General features: G+C 39.0%; 2 protein-coding genes across 9 annotated transcripts in view; one reads left to right on the top strand and one right to left on the bottom strand.

Annotated features, from left to right (window-relative positions):
* The window catches only part of Cstf2 (cleavage stimulation factor subunit 2), a 27528-nt gene extending 18491 nt beyond the window's left edge, over positions 1 to 9037 (top strand). For all 6 annotated transcript variants that reach the window (XM_034485157.2, XM_034485153.2, XM_034485154.2 and 3 more), the window contains 3 exons: positions 2705 to 2815; positions 3574 to 3699; positions 6442 to 9037. In XM_034485157.2, the coding sequence (XP_034341048.1) occupies positions 2705 to 2815; positions 3574 to 3696 (234 nt within the window). In that variant the 3' untranslated portion in view covers positions 3697 to 3699; positions 6442 to 9037. The remainder of the gene's footprint in view (positions 1 to 2704; positions 2816 to 3573; positions 3700 to 6441) is intronic.
* Nox1 (NADPH oxidase 1) overlaps positions 9031 to 20882 on the bottom strand; it is a 24825-nt gene continuing 12973 nt past the window's right edge. For 2 of the 3 annotated variants that reach the window (XM_076918600.1, XM_034485160.2), the window contains 11 exons: positions 20471 to 20581; positions 20168 to 20252; positions 19711 to 19862; positions 19407 to 19588; positions 19185 to 19317; positions 17120 to 17212; positions 15624 to 15859; positions 15297 to 15459; positions 13543 to 13689; positions 13233 to 13357; positions 9031 to 9505 (listed from right to left, as the gene is read on the bottom strand). In XM_076918600.1, coding sequence (XP_076774715.1) covers positions 9379 to 9505; positions 13233 to 13357; positions 13543 to 13689; positions 15297 to 15459; positions 15624 to 15859; positions 17120 to 17212; positions 19185 to 19317; positions 19407 to 19588; positions 19711 to 19862; positions 20168 to 20252; positions 20471 to 20581 — 1554 coding nt within the window. In that variant the 3' untranslated portion in view covers positions 9031 to 9378. The remainder of the gene's footprint in view (positions 9506 to 13232; positions 13358 to 13542; positions 13690 to 15296; positions 15460 to 15623; positions 15860 to 17119; positions 17213 to 19184; positions 19318 to 19406; positions 19589 to 19710; positions 19863 to 20167; positions 20253 to 20470; positions 20582 to 20882) is intronic. The other variant, XM_076918601.1, reaches the window with a different exon arrangement.

Below are 20882 nucleotides of genomic sequence, written 5' to 3' on the forward strand. Positions count from 1 at the left end.
ACAGTACAAAAATGCATTCAGTCCAACTTCAAAAGTCCTCATAGTCTATAATAGTCTCAACACTGTTCAAAAGTTCAAAGTCTCTTCTGAGGCTTATGACATTCTCTTAACTGTAAACCCTGTAAAATAAAAAAGCTGATGACATACTTCCAACATAAAATGACACAGAATATACATTACCATTCCAAAAAGGAGGAAAGGGAACATAGCAAGGAAATACTAGATCAAAGCAAGAACTAAAACCAGCTGGGCAAACTCTAAACTCTGTATCTCCATGTCTGATGTCAAAGTACTCCAGATCTCCAACTTCTTTTAGCTTTGTTGATTAAAACACAGTTCTCTCTTTTGGGCTGGATCCACTCCCTGTTAGCAGCTCTTTTAGGCAGATATCCTACAACTCTGGCATCTCCAACATACTGGGATCTTCAGTAAAATCCAGTCTTCACCTTCACATTTTCATGCAGCGGATTCTGCCTCCATCCACACCCTTGACACATGCGAGGCCTCAGCAGCTGCCTTTAGTTTTGGAGGGATATTAGACAACCCCTTTGTTGTATCACTGACCTCTAAGAGCCACTTGTGGCAGACACTGCCAAGCTCAACTGCCGGGTGAAGCTGGAATTAGGCTCTCTTGTTCTCACTTAGATTTGCATCAGCTTTCTTCTTGATGGTTTCCTCTGCCTCTTAAGCTTTTCTTTAATTCCTTTCCATAAGTTGAAGCTTGGCTAGGCAGGATCTTATCCTGAACTCACCAATCCATTTATTCCATTTAGTATCAGGTTTTTCTTTAAACTTTTTCTTTCCTTGAGCACTGGACTTAGCTCCATTATACTTCCTGATGCTATTTTTGCCCTTAAGCTGTACATTTTTTCCTTGCCCAGCTTGCTCATTTTCATTATAGATCTGCATAGAAGTGGCCACTAATAACTACATGACATAGTCAATATTTGGCATTCTCAAAATCTCTGCCAAGGCCATCCATTCAAAACTGTTCAATTTAGCCTAAGGCAGATATTTAATCAGAAACAGCTATAGTCTGCCAAAATCTGGGCCACTTACTAGTATTCTTCCCCTCTGAAACCTCTTGTGCTGACCCTACAGTTCACATCACCCTCAGCACCCACTCTCTTCCATGTTCCTACCAGCCCTGTTCTCATTAAGCCCTGCTTAAAGGATCCACCATATTCCTCTAACAAAGAGCATTGTCAGGCCTGTCACAGCAATATCCCCAGTCTCTGTTACCAACTTCTGCCTTAGTCACTCTTCCGTTGCTGTGAAGAGACACCATGACCACAGCAACTCTTAGAAGGCATTTAATAGAGGGCTTCAGTTTCGGGGGTTTTGTCCATTATCATGGCAGAAGGCATGGTGCTATAGAAATAGATGAGAGCTACATCCTGATCCACAGGCAGAAAGGGAGGTGCTAGGCTTGCCATAGGCTTTTGAAATCTCAAAGCCCACCCTCAGTGATGCACTTCCTCCAAAATGCCACACTTAATCCTTTCAAATAGTGTCACTCCCTGGTGACCAAGCATTCAAATATCTAAACCTATGGGGGCCATTCTTATTCAAACCACCATATCTGGTGAAAGAACTATTTTACAAGTAGTTGCTTCAACTATTTTAGTGGGCAAAGGGTGTGTTACACTTCTATTTTCTTAAATGAAAATTTAAATCATCTTTTGATTATTCACACTCACCATGGAAATAGATTCATTATTATTTATGTTATACGTCATAGTATTCTCCTGTGGGTATCTGCCCCCTTTGCTGATGGATTGTCGCCTGGTTCTTCAGTGTCACCATATCATCTATTTCTAACATGTGTTTTTTCTATCCCTTCTATACTTTCCTGCTTGTAATCTGAGGAAGTGGGTAACAAGATTTTTAAAAATTTTGTTCGCAAAAAATCTCTAAACTCTGGGTAAGCAGTGTGAGCATGGTGTTGAGTGTAGAGCCTGTCTAACAGTTATAATAGATGAACAGAGGCATTTTCTTTGAGTTCTGGTTTCTTCCGAAGGGTTGGACTCACAACCTACACATGCCATAATTGGATTGTGTTCTTTTACTCAAGTAATATTTCTTCTGCATTAAGCATTAAGCAATTGTTATATGCTCTATATAGAAAGCACTCAAAAGAAAAAAATGAAATTTTCTTAAAACAAATCACACTACTGTTGTGTGTTCTGAGTCCCTAAAATGATATTCAGGGATTTTTAAAAGGAATTTCTAAAAAGCAAATGTTGGGCTAATAACGTCTTTTCCCCCAGAGACCTTCCTATCTCCTTTTTGCCTGACACTGACCATGTCTGTTTTATGGGATAGAATTCTTTGAGAATAGCTATCATTGTGTGATTGAACTAGAGGTAGGCCATGGTCTTGTGACTTCACCAGCAGAGCAGTATATAGTTGTTTAAAATCTGTTAGCTTGTGTTTCCTCTGAGCATTCATTTCTCCAGTGTTCATAGTTTTCCCTGTGCTTATTGGGCTAAGTTTTGTTAATTTGATGCCCATTTCCTGTGCTGTGTAGTATTTGTTAATGATATAAGAAGTATGTATATGTTATATCTGTGGCTAACCACTGCCTTCTGCTGATCTTTAAGTCATTCTCTTTTTATGTTTATTTGTGTGAAGATCGTTGAGTGTATTGAGATTCCATGGATATCAGGAATTCTGTATACTCTTTCCTTTTTTGTACAAATAGGTCCCAGTCATGCAGGGAGCAGGCATGCAAGGAGCAAGCATGCAAGGTGGAAGCCAGCCTGGTGGCTTTAGTCCTGGACAGAGCCAGGTCACACCCCAGGATCATGAGAAGGTAAGCAACACTGTCTGAGTGCCTCCCTGCACACAAATCTAGTCTTTTTTATCTTTTCACAGTTACCATGAAGATCCTGGGTCTTCAAAATCTCTTTGGAGGTGATGTTTACTCTAACTTGGAACTTTCAAATGAATTTGGCTGAGCATTTTGGGGACCTGCTCCTAAAGTTTTTAAGTGAATGTAACTGGCAACTTATTTTACATTTCAGACTCATCTAAAAATGGTAGATTTTTTTTTTCTGTGCAAGCCAAACTGACCTGAAAAATCCAAGCTCCTTTCTGTCCCCTCCCCTGCCATTTCTACCCAGTCCCTATAGAAACAATAGCAGATTGACCACAAGTATATCTTTCTGTTGCTGTTCTTAGCTTTTGTTAGGAGCTTGTGTCTGATGGAAAGGCTTAAAGTTGTGAAAGAGGGAAACTCAAAATAGGACTCAAAACTTAAGAGTTCCCGAGGCTCACAAATACCATCTTAATCTGCTGGAACTTGGAGTTCCTGAGGTGTCTGTTTGCATCGTGTAATCTTAGATGTTTTCATTTATTCTTGTGCTTTTCATTATGCTTCTCTTGCCAGATTTTCTTTCTTTTGGCCTGCAGTTTGTTTTGTGTGTATGAGAGTATGAAATATCCTCCCTTTTCCCATTTTGCTTCATATCCCATGACAGTAGCCTTTTGGACAGAAGCCGGTGATGTTTTTGTTTTATTTGGCTTTCTGACTCATCCTTGAAACTCACAACTTTCCCTTCCTCTGCACAGGCTGCTTTGATTATGCAGGTCCTTCAACTCACTGCAGACCAGATTGCCATGCTGCCTCCTGAGCAAAGACAGAGTATCCTAATCTTAAAGGAACAGATACAGAAATCCACTGGGGCACCTTGAAAGGTGAGCTGACTGAATGGCACCTGGGCAGGACTAGGTCCTTCTGTATTTGAAGTGCATAACTTCACCCTTTAACAACATAATGTTCTCTGAGATCCTCAGTCTTCATTAGGCTCTCTTTACCCTTCAGTAGTCAGGACCTCTGGGGATAGGGTAGAACATTTGTTCAGTTGTAGAAGTACTTCTAATCTTTTTCAGCCTTTTGTAATAGTGAAATTAATGTTGGTTTCCTAAAATTAATAAGACACAGGAATGTAGAAAGTTAATAGTAGGGCCAGCAAGACAGCTTAGCAAGCAAAAGTACCAAATCTCTTGCCAGGTCTGATGAAATCAGTTTGATCCACAGAAGTCGCATGGTAGAAAAGAGAACTGATTCTTCTCAATCTGTCCTCTGACCCTACACACACACAGTAGCTCATATGCACCCAAATATAATAAATAAATATAAGTGAAAGAAATGGACAAAGGATGGAGAGGTGGGTAAAGGTGAAAAGGCCTGCTTCCTGAATTCTCATTTCCCAACAGAACTCGGCCCATGTAATGAACATTTGATGGCTCACTAATACAAGCCATTTAAAGTTTGCTGTGTATCATTCTATAACCAGTTATTTTACTCCTGACCATTCCTTCAAAATGAAAGAAATATAAAACATTTCAATAAAATGTTACTCTTTGGCTTCTAATATTTGTTTTATAATAATTTTGTCTATGTGTGAGGCTGGGTCGTTTATAGCCTAAGCTAGCCTTGAACTTACTATGTAGCTGGTGATGACCATAAACTTGTGATCTTCCTGATTCCACTTTCCAAGTGTGATGGCAGGAGGCATGCAGTGCCACACTCCTCTGCTTTTGAGGTGTTAGAGATCAAACCTGGGATCCATGCATTTGAGGCATATACTATACCAGCAGAGTATATCTCAGCCCTTGTAATGAACATTTTGATGGTTCACTATCAAACCATTTAAAGTAGTAGATGTCCCTGTGACCATCAGTTTCTTTACATCATAAAGATGACTGTACACTACCATTATTTTTCTTGTTTATCAGTCAGATATGAAGGATCCAAGTGTACTTGCCTCATAAATAATCATGTGACCAAACTTACTGTATAAATATTGTTTTTTAGAAAGCATTTCCCAACATCTTTGTATTTCATAAATAATTCTGTTCTCTGAAAGCAATTATAGATCGATAGACAGACAGACAGACAGACAGACAGACAGATAGATTAGATAGATAGTTTCTGTACCTATTGTAATGTCTTTTTTGGAACTTCTACTTTACCCACATGTCTTATAATTTCCATGTACATGTTACCATGTAACAGTAAACTCATTTATGATAATTGGCAGTCTTACTAACTATACTGTACTTCATATTTGTAGTACATTTAAAGCTTCCAAACTGCAAATATGCATCTTATTTTACTGAGACTTTAAATGCCTGAACTATAATTGGATCATAGATAGTTAGCTAACTAGACGTTTAGTATATCCTACCTTTTCCCCCCATATATCCCAAACATTCTATTTTCTTCATTAAAAATATGAACTATAATATTCATAGGAATTTACTTTTTAAAAATTATGTCAAAGAAGGTATTCTTTGCAGTATGAGAAAATTACTGGTTTTAGAAAGTTCCTAGTTATCTCTCATTTGCCTTGCATACTATCTCAGGGCAAGATTTTACTTCTTTTTAAATTTTAACCTTTTGAAATGATCATTGTTTCATAGGACATTGGCCTTCTCACAGTGGTAACATCTTACACTTTGGTTTTGTAGTACAAGGCCAGGCAGTTGTCCTGGTATATTACTGTGAACTAGACTACAGACTAGATTCAGTTTTTACAACTGTGGGGGTGGTGATTTATCCCAGTGGATGTGAAAATACAACTGTGATTTTCATGTGAGCAAACTCTCTACTGGCATTTAGTAATGCTGTGGCTAAAGCAGTGGCTTTTCCTCCTAAACTGCTTTGATTCCTTTCTATCATCCCAGACAGGCTTATTTATCACTATTAGAGATAAGTAGTTCTTGGACTACAGAGAGTTCAATTCCTAAAGTGTTTCAGCATTTACCCAATATACACACTTGAGTACACAAGTTCAAACCCTAGAACCAACCTGAAAAGTTGGGTGTGGTGGCACACTATGGTGATCTTAGAGGGGGAGGTGGAGACAGGAAGATCTTTGGGGCTTGTCTACCAGGCTGCCTAACCTAATCAATAAGCCCTAGACCCCAATGAGACAGTCAGACTCAGAGCCACGTGGATGGTCTTCACAAGGATTGTTATCACTTGAAGTTGACTTGGACCTCTGGTTTCTGCCCTCATATACACAAATAGACATATGAGAAAGGTAGTTTTGAAGTAGGGGAAGCTTACCTATCTATGGTATATTTGTCAATTATATCTTGTCACAACTTTAGAAAGTGGTATGCCACTGTCATTCCATGAGTAGAGATCAGAGATGCTTCTGCACATTCCATAATGATGCACAGAATATCTCTCTCACTTCTTACAAGAGAGCACTTTGGTTGAATATGTCCATATAATGCTAAGGTTGAGAAACCCTGCTGCAAAGGATGATGGGGAGACATAACAAAAGTCAGACAATGGTTATTTGATGGTTGGTACATCCTCCCTTCCCTCAGTCCATTTGTGTTCTGAAGGGGTGGTTGTTGTCTCCTGATATTTAGGAAAGAGAAGTCCACTTATAACAGCTTTCTTCCAAATTTGTCTTACAGGTTCTCAAAAATACCTGGCAACAAATCTGGAAATATAATTCCATAACGTTGATACTTTGAAAACATAGTGAGTTCTACATCCTAACCTCCCTGGATGAGTTCGATTGGTGCCAGGTGGAGGACTTTCGTCACCATTTCTCCAAAGGAAAACAGTTCGTTCTGTTGTAGTGTGTGTATTTTCTGTGACATTAAATAAACTTTGAACACAAGTTTAACATACTACAAATTGATAGACATAATCCTTTTGCTTTTAAAAAGCTAACAGCAAGGATAAAAGCTTAGCTGTGATTTCTAACCTACTGCACCATCATTCTTTAATCTTCCATTGCCATAGCTCTATTCTTACTTTAGCATAAGCAGTTATTCTTCTTCATGATACTTGAGAATTTCTCAGAAACAATGTTTTCAGGAACTTCGGTTTTTGTTCAATTTGCTTTCAGTAAGGTAATAACACTTTACCCCTTGAAAACTTTCTAGAGTTTCAGACTTTTCTGGGAAAAAATAAAAGCATGTGGTTAGAACTAAATGATCAGAAGGCCAACAAGTGAAGAGCGTACCACAGCAGTGTGTTTGGTTCAAGAAATGACAATTGTCAAAATGTGTTGTTTGGTCAGTAGCAAGTCTGAACATATATAAGACAAAGATTGTTTTGTCACTGGTTTGAGTATATATCCATAACCTAAAAGACTGTTGTAAAGCTCTTCTGTCTAGGTAGCTAACCTTACAAGTTTAAAAGGCCACTGGTTTTCCACATGTTCAAATTTAATAAAGAAAACCAAGTGAATAAAATATATTCCAATCTTTCAGAAAATCACAAAGCTTTTAGCCCCTATTATCTTAACTAAATCCATTCCAAGAACTTTCAAACAGAAAACCCTAAAACTTACATTTTCAAGTCTTTTAAGAGGACCAAGTAGAGAGCACACAGGATGGCAAATTGCCCATTATGGTTGCCTGCTTCTTTCGAAGTACTACCTACTTGGAAGGTAATTAGTGCCATTAGCCTGTGCTAACCTGCAGGTTGCCTTGCCTTTTGTTCTCCCTTACTGGCATTAAGAAGGAGCATGGTTTCTTTACCAGGTCAACCTCAAGATGTTTGAAGAGTTGCCTTAATAATTAGTAAAGTTTACTAGGACTAATTGTGAGCTTATTTGTATTCCCAGAACCCTACCCTGTGCATTAGAATTATGGGCGGGTGAATTAAAATCACTACTTTGTTTACATGCCAAGAAAAAGAAAGCAAAGATATTAAAATTGAGGGATTTTTCTCCATATATTTATGAAAATTTGCTGGATATGTCATAACTATAACCTGTCAAGAAAAGTGCAAAACAAGCACTCCTGCCTATTCCACTCCTCCCCAGTAAAATCATGATGTTAATTATGCATGCACTTCATTGTTTTTGTTACTGGCTGTGTCTCCTGCAGAAGCAGTCCTTGATGTGTTGATTTTGGCAGCTGTCGTGACTTAAAAGCGCCAATGTATTTAGATGCAGAGACCAAGAGGAAAATACTTCTATTTAGGAACTTGGGTTTTACACAACCAATTCCAAATCAAGATAAGTGAAGCTGAAGTTATTTGGGAAACAGTTGTCCAATAGAAACCATATCCTGGAAATCCAGCACATTTTCCCAAAGCCTCATTAAACTTAATTTGGTTAGCAGACATTCAGGTAAATAAGTTGACAAGAGCAGTGGCATTCCAATTCATCACTATGGAAACTCTCATCCTCATCAGTGGTTTGTTTGTTTGCTGTTATTTTTTACTGTTGTAATAATACAATTAGCTACCCCACGTTCATGATCTGCCTTTATTATGTTCAGACTAGTGACTGAAAATGATCCCACTTCAAGCTATGGGTTCCTAGATAACTGAAAACAGAAATTTGTTTACTCTTGATCAATTAATGGTACAGATGGTCTAGTGCTAAGTATATAAGTTCATTCTACTAAATATGTGAGGTCAACTGCCTGAGTACAATGAAGTGTGGGGTTTTATTTCTCCCTCCAGGAGCCTGGACCTTTTCTTGTAATTCATTATAACTAATATCTCAGAGCCAGTGTGGTTATTGTCCTGGTTGATAGGAAAAATAAACATTTTTGTAGGAAAAAGAATGGCATTTAGTGGATGATTCCTCATTGAGTAAGACCTGGAAAATAGCCAAAATTATAACTTTTTATTTTCTTTTTATAACACATTCATAAACAAATCTCTTTAACAACAGCAATGAAACTTAAAAGAGCTTCTGTTAAATTATCCTAGGTCAGGCCTTTCCAGTTATTTCAAATAATACAAAGTGACAAATATAGTTGGCTTCTAACTACAATACAAATTTGATTACAGTTAATATACTTAAGATATTACTAGTGAAAGTCAGTAAAATTGTTCAATAAACAAAGATGAACGTCTTTCAATTGTTTTGACGAAGTGAAGTGTTCTGACGAAGTGAAGTGTAAATTGTTGGTCACACTGGATTAGTTCATGTGTAACAGTGTACTTAGTGGATATGATATGGGAGTGGGAATCTTGGTAATTTTATGTTTATTATTTATGGTTATTGTTTTGTCATGGATTCAATAAATATTTTAAAAATCACCCTACTTAGAAATCTTCTGTGAGGGACACGTGGGAGGGAACATTATCAACCAAGACACCAGAGGTTAAATTGTGCAAGTGTCAACCAGCAAAATTCAGCTAAAGGCGGGTTTCCCAGAAGGATTTACAGTCCCCCCCCCACACCCCTGCAATACAGACAATTCATGGGTTTTACAGTTGTGAATTATGCAGCTCTCGGGTTAGCAAAGCCCAAGTATGATGAAGTTGAATCAGACTTTAAGTTGGGAGAAAAGTCCTGAGACAAAAGATTATCTAGTAGCTGACCCACATGTTAGTGAAAAAAAAAGGAAAGTGTGGACTACTGTGCTGCTTCCTACAATTCAGAAAGTTTCTTTGTTGAAGTAGAATTGAACCTTCCTAGGATCCAGACTTGAGTATCGCTGACAGCATTTACGCAGGCTTTTTGCCAAAGTCCGAGGGCCGCATAAGAAAACTCCCACCACAGACCTGTAAGAACAGAGCAGTAGTAATTACTTGAATGCGATTGTAAGCTGAAAACAGTGGAAATGTAGAAGAGCCTCTGCTACTCCCAACAGTGTTGAACAAAAGCTCAGTTGGTGATTGGGTCCATCACGATTCTGTCCTGAAGTAGGTCGGGCTGGGGTCTCAAGGACCTAGCCCTGAGGAGCTATTGGTAGTAATGGTTGCTGGGAAATGAGAGCCATTTTAACATTTTCTCCAGTGTAGCTGCTGGTACCTTGCCAATGCTTCTAGAAGCAGCCCTAATTAAACCCACTAGGTCACCAAAAGGGAGAGAAGAACCATGAAAATAGAAGAGGGATGAGTTAAAGAGGCCATGAATTTGAAAGAGTAAGGGATACATGGGAGGAGTTGGGGGGAATGATATAATTTTAATTTCAAACAAATATACATTATGGACATATATGAAAATATAATGAAACACGTATATAATAGGGAAAAATTGAGAAAAACTTAAATTCAGTTGTTAAAATTCTACTTCCAAGTAAATTTTTTCTTAAACTTTTTAGTTCCCAAGTTTTAAATATGCTCCCAGCCTTTCAGCCTTCCTCTATTTTATTGAGAACGGAGACCCAAGAGATGCAGTACAATAAATAGCATTGTTAAATGCTAGGTGCCTTAGAGACAGCATAGAAAGAATGTAAAGGGACATGAGCAGGTAAAGAAGCGCCTCACCCTGAGATCTAGTTTGCCTTCGTGCTGAGTGAAGAAACCTCAGCCCAAATGGTGAAGCCAAGGTGACCCACTGAGATACTGCAAGTTTTTCTAAAGACATGTCAAGCAGGAATATTTAAACAGTGAATGGAGTATGCTTACTTAGGACTGGAGTGGCTGGCACCTTGAGTTTGGCTACATAAGCTCCTGTATCTCATATCTCATAAAGGTACCTGACAACATTGTTTACAAAAGAAAAACACTTAAGTAAAGAAACCTGTGGTTTTTATTCAATTCTTAAACTCCCCCTAAATTTTAATCCTTCCTTAACCATTAAACCATGTCACTTATACCCTTTCAGAGATGTAACCCTAGGACAGGATTATGTGTATAGTCATTGTAAAGAAACCTAGGTACAACTCTCTTGAGAAGCCTGTGTCCATGGTGTGGAACTGTACACTGTCCTTGTTTTATATGCTTTTCTTTAAATACTTACACTCACTTTGTTTCATTTTGGCTGGTCTTCAAATTCTTTTCTGCCAAATAATCAAGGATTTGACTTACTGAATGGAGGTCTCTAAGGGAAATGGGTTGATCCATCTCAGCTACTGCTGGCAGATCCAGTCTGCCTGGCCAGCTCTGCCATCCCTACTGTGAGCTTTCCCTTTTGAATCAAAAGGAGAATAAAAATAGTACCTACCTTGCAGGGTTGTTCTAAGAATTAAAAACATAAAATAAATGGATGAGTACCTGGCACACAGCAAGTGCACCTGAGCTAACTGCTGTACCTAGCCTCACCCCAAACTTTGATGTGCCTATGAAGGTGGTTTTCTCCCAAAGCCCAGCTTTCTAATTACACCATGGATGTCAACTTCTCCAACTTCTCGTTTTAAACCTAATTATGGTGTAATCTGTGTACTATAAAGTGCACCCTTTGAACTGTACAATTAGTGCTTTTTGCTGTAATCACAAAATTATAAAACCATCATCCCTATATTCCATCCCCCTTAATGGAAACTGTCTACATTAAAATCTGCTGATTACATTCCAGCCATACCACCCTACCTTACATAGTCACTGATCTACTTTCTCTACATATATTACCATACCATAAATGGCCTTCTCTTTCTAATAATTTAAAGTGTTTAAAGATTATGTGCACATGTAGTGCCAGGGGCATGTTCTATGTGCCTGCAGAGTCCCAAAGAGGTATCAGAGATTACCTGAAGTTGAAGTTACAGGAAGTTGTGAACCACCTTTTATTGGTGATAGGTATTGAACTCAGGTCCTTGGGAAGAACCACAAACATCACTGAGCTGTACTGTCAAACCCCCTCTAGTTTTTCTCTTTTGTTTTTTTTTTAAAGTTTATTTATTTTATTTATATGAGTACACTGTGGTTGTCTTCAGACACACCAGAAGGGGGTATCTGATCCCATTACAGATGGTTGTGAGCCACCATGTGGTTGCTGGGAATTGAACGCAGGACATCTGGAAGAGCAGTCAATGTTCTTAACCACTGAGCCATCTCTCCAGCCCTCTAGTTTCTTTTATTCAGCATAATACCTTCAAATTTAATCCATGGTGTTGCATGGGTCAGTATGTGAAAGAAGTACTCTTATAGATGAATACAAACCCACTCTCTGGGAAGTCAGGTGGTTTTCTTTTTTTTTTAAACAACTTATTTATTTATTATATGTAAGTACACTGTCGCTGTCTTCAGACACCCCATAAGAGGGCATCAGATCTCATTACAGATGGTTGTGAGCCACCATATGGTTGCTGGGATTTGAACTCATGACCTCCGGAAGAGCAGTCAGTGCTCTTAACCACTGAGCCATCTCACCAGCCCAAGGTGGTTTTCACTTTGGGCTGAAATTATGAGTAATGTTGCTGTGTACATGCATGTACAAATTTGTGGTGTGTGTGTGTGTGTGTGTGTGTGTGTGTGTGTGTGTGTGTATTATGTTGTCATTTCTCTTGGGTATATATCAAGAAGCCAGATTTCTGGGCCATGTGGGTCCATGTCTAACACTGTGAAGAACTGCTGAAAGTTTTCTCTAGGAGTTGCAGTCTCTGTCCTTATATAATTGATATAGTAAGAGTCCAAATTCTCCAATTCCTTGCCAACATTTGTTATTGTTCACTTTTTGCTATTGCCATTTTATTCCTCTCTCTTACATATTGGATATTGTCCTGTTTCTAAAATACACTCAGACCACCCTTACACTAAATAGTAAGCACTTCTTGAACCTGTCATTCCAACACCTGTGCCAATGCTGCATTGAAATCTTTTTTTCTCCTGGCTCCTGGGACAGCACTTCTCATGCTCCTTAGCAATTATTCTGGGTCATCATTACTCCTCCCCATGTTCTATAAAGGCAGACCTTTATAGTGTTCTTTCTCCAAGAGCAATGTGATGAGAAAGCAGAATGGCGAAATATCCCCAGAAAGAAAGATCCAGATCCAGCCAAGGTGATTTGGTTTGGGGTCGGTGGTAGTTGAAGGGAACACATGAAAACACAATACAGTAACACATATGTATGAAGATATATGATGATGCCTATGAATAAGCAAATAATATATGCAAATTTCTCCAGTTTTCTGTTTTGTGCAGCACTATATAAGCAAAGTCTCTTCACCTTGCTCATTCAATAGAGAACAATGGAGAAAATAAACAGCTTTTTAGCAATTACAAAATCATGACCCTTATTTTACTAAAAACCTGGATGAAATTTCCTCATTCTTAAAGTTTTCTATTAAATTTATTTATTATGTGTGTGTACCCGTGTGTGTGCACACATGAGCACATATGTGTGTGCAGTGCCGTCAGAGCTCAATAAGTGGGCAGAGTGTCATATTTCATATGTGGAGGGCAGAGGACAATTTAAGGGAGTTTGTTCTCTCTTACCTCGTAGGTTTTAGTGGCAAACACCCTTCCCTGATAATCCATTTCACTGGCCTACTCTGTCCCAGGTGTGCTCAATATACTTAAATCTGAACTCTGCAGACTCAGTTGACAAGAAGGACAAGGTACTTACTTGGGGTGGGCAGTAGCTATTCTAGAAAACTCATTCTCCCACATTGGTCTCCCAAAGGAGGTTTTCTGCTTCAGACCAGTCAGGATGTCAGTGGCTCTGTCAAAGTTTAATGCTGCATGACCAGCCTGGAACCAGAGAAATAGAAAATTAGAAAACCCAAGTTTGACAGCTGCCTCTTCTGTAAGCTACTTTTAACTTTCAGTGTGAGGATGAGGTCAGGTAAGAAATGCTAGGGAATACTTATTTTGGTTCACATGCACTATTTTGTCTTAACATTTGCTGTTGGAATCGGTGTTTTATTTGAACTCACAATGTTGCTATCCCAGCCAGTGAGGAAGAGATGGTAGTTTAGGAAATCCGTTTTGCCTAATTCCTCCATCTCTTGTTCCAGGGAATTCAGTAAGTTGTTGAACCAGGCAAAGGCACTCGTCTCTCTACAGATCCAGTAGAAATAGATCTGAAGTGAGCAAAAGAATTCATACCCTTATTAAGAATCCTTCACAATGTACACTGTGATGACAGGGGTGTGTGTATGTGGGTAGCATAAGTGCATATATAACATATATGTATACATATAGGTATATCTATATTTGTTGACCAAGTCTAAGGGTAATGAATCACAAAGAATGGAAGACTTTAGATTGAATGTCCAGAGGTCTGACGAATTTTCATTACAGAAGGAATCTTCCAAGGTCATCTTTGTTACTGGGAGATCATCATGATAAACAAAATAAGGGAAACTCAGAAAGCCAAATATTGTCTGCGTTTTGTTTCATATGGAAAACATGGAAACAGAATTAGGAGTATTTGGGGAAAGGGAAGAAAGCTACTGGGACAGAGGCTAGAGATGGAGAAAGGGGATGGGTGAATATGGTCACAGTAAATGACTTTAATGGAAATGTCATTATATAATAATACTATGTATAATAAACATAAACTAGAAAAGAAAAAGTTCAAAGTAAAAATTTAAAAGTTTAAATAAATAAAAATAAAACTGCAAATTGAAAATAATCCTGCATTCAACTCATAAAAGCAGTTGTAAGGACAAAGATCACTCTCACATTTTTGGTTTATTTTTTTTCAGGAGGGGGGATTTGTTTTGATTTGTTGTTTTCTTTTCTTTTCTTTTTTAGCTTGAGATATGAGAGGTTTTTTTTTCTTTTTATCATGGACCTTCAAAGGTATTTTGTCCATATTATAAAAGGCTACTACTTTAAAAATGATTTTATTGGGATAACCTTGGGCAACAAGCTAAATAGCTTTAGTTTGAAGAATTGGTGTAGTGAGAATTTTGGTTTCTTAAAAATCCAGTTATGCGGGTATGTTTTTGTTTGAATCCCAGGTGTGGGATAAGAGGCTACTTCACAGCAGGTGATTATGATTTGCCTCATGCAGTAGCAGGAGCGTGATCTCTGATAGCTGCAGATAGTTTAATTCTGGGGACTCTGGAAAGGGTACAAATGAGAATCCTGAGAGGGCCTGAGACAGTGGCTGCTCCCCCTGCTGCTGTCTTAACTGCTTCTGGTTCCTGTTGTTGCAGTTTGTCCATGAGCTAAGAGACTAGAAGAAGTTGGAAATATCCTGACAACAAAGGTTGGACTTGCCCCAAGGAACCAAATGCTCCTCATCAGCAGGAAGTCGTCTTAAAAAGGTCTCCACTCCCTTCTTTCCCCTCAAACTTTGTTTCTCTCCTACGGAGTGTTATGAAGTTGGAAGAGATCAGGGTAGAATAAGAGTTGGAAGGGTAAGAGATACAAGAACCCAATAAAATAGCTTAAAACAAATACACCAACAGGTTAGAGCACTACAGAGCTGAGAATCCACCAGACAGGGTGTTTCTCTTTTATGGCCTCTGAATTGACAAGATACAGACTGCTCTCTAGCAGTCTGGGCCGTGCAGCAGTGGTGCAGAGGCCAGTTGTGTAGCAACAAGCTGAACCACCTGCCGAGTGCATCCCCTACTAGTGCCCCTTTGAAGCCACCACTGCCCTATGCCTCACTCCTATCTCCAGATAGGTTCTCCTGCCCCACTTACTAGGGGAATAGTGGAATGTGGGAATGTACCTTTTGTGTTTTGAGCTTGTTGTCTGCACGCTGGAATTTGTACCAGATAGATTTCAAGATGGAAGCAAAGGGAGTGACCCCAATCCCTGCCCCAACCAGTACAGCCACTTCATACTGGAAAACATCCTCACTGACTGTGCCAAAGGGACCGTCCACCTCAATCCTAGCAAATGAGAAAAAACAATGGATGCGTAAAGACTCATCTCCATCCTTGAGCTCAAACATCATCTCAGAAATTTAACAGACTTGCATTTCAGAAAGGAGCTGTTTTCTCTTTTTGGTTACTCTGCATTCTATTTTGAGTCTCTGAAGGTCTCCAGGACCTACCTGGGCATTGGTGAGTGCTGTTGTTCAAATGTCCTTATGAGATTTTCTGTCCAGTCCCCTGCTGCTCGAATATGAATGGAGAAAAATTCTTCCTCTGGAGCAGAGGTCAGAGTAAAGGGATGCCACTCCAGGAAGGAAATCGAGGGGCAATTTACAAATATATACTGTCCTACTTCCATGCTAAAGCCTCGCTTCCTCATCTGCAATTCCAAAACTTTAGATGGGTGCATGACAACCTGTGAATGAAACACATAGATCATTAGAGGCAAACTCCAAACATGACAAGGACAGACATTTAAAGAGATGAGTATAGCCTGGGTACTGTAGTATGAGGTCAAGTCCTCTCTAGAAGGCACTCCCTAAGTTACTACTTAGCTCCAGACAATGGTTGCAGTGTGGAACTGAGATTCTGCATTGTCAGGGTTCTTGATACTTCAAGAGAAGCAAAAATGTCTTTAATATTATTATATTTTAGTTATCATACAAAATGATGGATTTCATTGTGAAATGTATATATATATATATATATCACTGTGATACATACATACACATATATACATATACTTTGCGTCCATATTCTATATACATTCATATTTATTGCAAACAGGAGAAAATGCTTATTTTGCTTAACATGATAATCTCTGGTTCCCATCTATTTTTCTGTAAATGACTTCATTTAATTCTTCTTTATAATTGAATAAAACCCTATTGTGGTTGGTTTTTTTTGTTTGTTTGGTTTTTTGTTTTTTGTTTTTTGTTTTTTGTTTTTTTAACAATTGCTTTTCTTTCTCTGTGTGCTTGCTTGTCTTTGTTTGCACCATGTGCATACAGTGTTCACAGAGGACAAAGCAGGGTGTCAGGGCCTCTGGTGCACTTCCATGTGGGTGCTCTTTTTTAATTAATTAATTTATTTTATGTATATGAGTACACTGTAGCTGTCTTCAGACACACCAGAAGAGGGCGTCAGATCCCATTACAGATGGTCTGTGAGCCACCCTGTGGTTGCTGGGAATTGAACTCAGGACCTCTGGCAGAGTAGTCAGTGCTCTTAACCACCAGCCCCATGGATGCTCTTAACTACTCAGACATCTCCCCAGTCCCAGGATAACTGCCATCCGGTTTGTTTAAACATCAGTAAGGTAACCAGTTCTTTAGCTCACAAGAACAGTTCCACAGCCTTGACCATAGTAGAAAAGCATTCTATCACTAAGTGGTATCCTCTGTCTCAGTTCACCCTTTAAATAATCACCATGTACACAAAACAAAATACATTTGTAGGTGAACTCTGGCTCCAGTCCCGTTTGTACCTTGCAACATATTATTGTTCCAGCCAAAGCCCTATTTCCTACAGTCTTGTCCAGCACTGGAGACACTAAGCATGTTTCCTCTTCCAAAATCCTTTTTATCCCTTCAGGGGGAACATCATGACAATTTAGTTCCGCATTCAAGTAGAACACAACTTTTATCACTGCAATGGAAAGTGTATATTTTGTTACCTTGGTAATCACAACCTTCTGCTGGGAGCGATAAAATCGAAGGATCCTTTCAAAGATATAAAAAGCAATAGGCGCGAGGATCCACTTCCAAGACTACACAAAGACAGGGTAAAGAATGGAATTAATCTTCAATCTCTCGTTTAGAACTTGAGTAGCAGTTCATTTGTTCAGTTAGCGTGCACGTATCAAGTTCTCTACTGTATATCACTATCAAGTTACCAATTTCAGCAAAGTTTAAAATGGGAACAAATACAAAACAATAGTTTCGTTTGTCAATCTCATTAATGAAATAAATCATTCCCTGAAATTCACAGGTCATATCAGAACGCAAATGGCAAAGATAAAGCATAAGGGTACATGTGCGTGTGTGTTAAATTATATTCAAATTTAAAAATTTGAAAATCTAAGAAAAGTAGTCCATTCTTTTTTTAAAAAAAAAAATGAAAAAAAGCAAATGCATAATAGAAGCAAATGATTGAATTACTAAACAGCAAAATGGGGGTTTGTGTGTGTGTGTGTGTGTGTGTGAATACACAAAACTTGACTTCCATCACAGCACCGCAAAAATACCAAAAGTAAACTGAGTTTTTAAAAACAGCACAGTAACACTTTAGTCTGTCAAGTTGGATGCTGAGGTTTATAGTTGGAAGCCAAAGTTCAGCAATAAATGTCCAGAATTAACTGGGATTCAGAGCGGCCCACGTGTTCACGTATGTAGCTAAAGGTGTCCACAGCACTTTCCTAGTTGGCAGTTTGCCAGTACATCACAACAGAGTCCAAAGCTTTTCCTCTCTTTTTAACCCTGAAATTTCACTTCTAGAAAGTAGGGATTTAAAAAAAAAAAATAACGAGGGTGTGCATAAAGCCCATAACAACTATATTGGTCAAAATATTGACTAAGAAAAAATGACTAAAATGCCATATATTGCAGATGTTTTAAAAACAAATGTTTGAAAAGGAATATTTGACAATATAGGACAGATGCTATGATGTAGAGGGATCACCTCAGGTTGTAGAACTATATGAATTCACCTCTAACAATTTTTATGTTTTTAAACTATCTATAATAAAAATGTATTATTTATCTACTTTTTAAATGGTGAATGTGTTAAGAGTATCTTTTTGTAAATGTTTGTGGAAAGAGCAAACATTTGGGTGGCAAAACTGGTATCCTCACCCTTGGAATATTATATCTCCAATCAAAGTAACTTCTGAACTTAAGTATACCTCAAAACAGGCCAATGTAATGTGTCTCCAGTACTTTATGGAGAAAATACACTGATAAACAATAATCCTCACCTGGGTTCTGTAAAGACCACGACATCTAACAGCTGACTTCAACTCAGTTAAGTCCCCAGTGTTGATAGAATCCACTCTAATCCCAGCCATCTGTCCATCCACCCACTTATCTAGGTCTGACACTGTACTTGACCTCCACGGCCTCCATGGCCCTACGCCTAGCAAGTGCAGGTAAGCTCAAGGCTGAAGCTCTGCTCAGTTATGACCCTGTGACTTTGCCCTCTTTTTACATGCGTGCTGAGGCTCTGAACTTATGTTCTAATGCCTGTATAACAAGCACTTTGCATGCCCTCATAAAAACTGAAACAACGATTATCAAGCACTCTATAACATTAAAGATAGCCTGCTTCAAGGATGCTTTGATTTTTCTCCATGAACATTTGACTGGGATTTCAAAGAAAAAAAAATCTAGACCTGAATACAAGCACCATTACACTGATCATGACTTTACTTCATCTTACAAAATTTTAGTCCTTCTATCCCAAAATGGATATGAAAGAATTACTTACCTCAGAAATCATCTATATCAGGCAGCAAGACTGCGGCATAGTAAATATTATTTCATCTTTATAGGGCGGTCCCACAACACTTAGCCACCATTAATTCTATCTCTTTCAAGCATCTCTGTCATTGCCTGATACAGGTGATTTTTGGAAGATTGTAGATATCTTCCACAGGAAGGAATCAATGAGGAGCTAATAATAATGACTACGTAACAGGGGTAACATTAAAGTAGGCTTTAGTCATTCTCCCATAGCATTCTTACCTCAGGGGAGTGCCCTGCAAAATGAGGACGCCTGCAACTCCTCTCATACTTATCCCACTCGTGAAAAGAATGGGAACAATTGTGGGGATGGCTTTCAACCATGCTTTCCTCTGTTTGACCCCGGACAATCCCACTGAAACGTAGAAGTAGGACAGGTTATGGTAATGAATTATGCAATATGGGGGGGGCTGGGATAAGAGAATGGGGAGCAGAAGACCTTACCCCAGGCCATGGATCCATAAGCAGACAATATAGATGATAAAAAGGTGATGTGTATACCAGAAGAGCTCAAAATAATTCCTGCGGATAAACTCCATAGCTGAAGTTACCATAAGAACCAAAGCTACAGTGGCAATCACTCCAGTAAGGCCAGCAATACTGGTAAATGCTGCATACATCACTGTCTGTGAAAGGAGAAAATGTCAGCCTGGCACGCACACACACACACACACAAAAATCCACCAAGAATACCATGATCTTCCTAATCATGACCAGATACCCATTCTTTGTCATCAAATCACCTCACCATGTTTGGAGACTGGATGGGATTTAGCCAAGAATCTTCTTTTTTCTCAGGATGAGATAGGCTGGAAAGAACAGAGGCAAGAGATCCATCCATGGCTTGTTGGCTTCTACTGTAGCGTTCAAAGTTAAATAGGTGTGCAATGATATGAATAGCTAAGAGAAAAGATGGGGAGTGTCAGGAACATTCTGGAACCACACCTCACTGAAATAAGAGACTCAACCTACAGTGCTGACTCCACAGTGTGCCCAACAACACAGAAAGGCCCAAGACCTGTTTTTCTCCCACCCATTCAGTTCCCAAAGGAACTGAATATATACTCCATGAATATGGATCTAAAAGGTGTCTCTTAAGTAGTTCCAGGTGATCATTAAATATGTTTAATGTTTGTATATACAAGCAAATAACACTACACCCTGAATCACCTACTGTCCATGGCTGCATGCTTTGCCCAAGTTACCTGTGAACAGGCAGATCATATATGCCACCAGCTTATGGAAGATGAGGTTGTAATCCAATGGCTTTCTCAGTGTCCGGTTGCAAAACTATAAATGCAAAATCATCCTGGTCAGGTACCCCCAGCCCAGTCTTAGGAAATTCACTCATTCACACCAACATATCTTTAGGCACAGCACATCAATACCATGCCAGCCTCATCCACCAAAGGAGACCCCTGGCTTCCATTCCTAAGGACTTGGTGTTGAGCTTCAGGTCCCCTTTCTTTAATGTGAAAGTTGAACTAAAAACAACAGCTGGAACTCACTGAGCAGGTGCCCCTCAGGAAGGACAGCAGATTTCGACACACAGGAATCAGGATCATCATGCTGTTAAAATTCAAGCACAGAGCAGATGCTCTGGCCAAGGCCAATGCAGTCTGGAACAGAGGAGAAAAGAGAGACTGCTACTTTATCTCAGCATCTAGCAGGTGAGGACTGGTCCAGTCTACTTTTCTAAGATGAGCAAATGGATACTAGAACAGCTTCCTGCACCCCTCTGTCACCCTCTCTGGCATATCTAGCATACCAGGCCAATCTCTTTGTTTCCAAACAGAGGAAAATGTGCTGAATGTATTTAATTGAATTGAGAAATCCCTGTGAGAGTGGTTTGCAATTGTTGGGTGATATATTTACTAATGTGAGCAAGAACAAGATCCAGCAATTCCACATTAGCAAAGA

This window comes from Arvicanthis niloticus, chromosome X, assembly GCF_011762505.2.
Source record: "Arvicanthis niloticus isolate mArvNil1 chromosome X, mArvNil1.pat.X, whole genome shotgun sequence".
Taxonomy (NCBI): Eukaryota; Metazoa; Chordata; class Mammalia; order Rodentia; family Muridae; genus Arvicanthis; species Arvicanthis niloticus.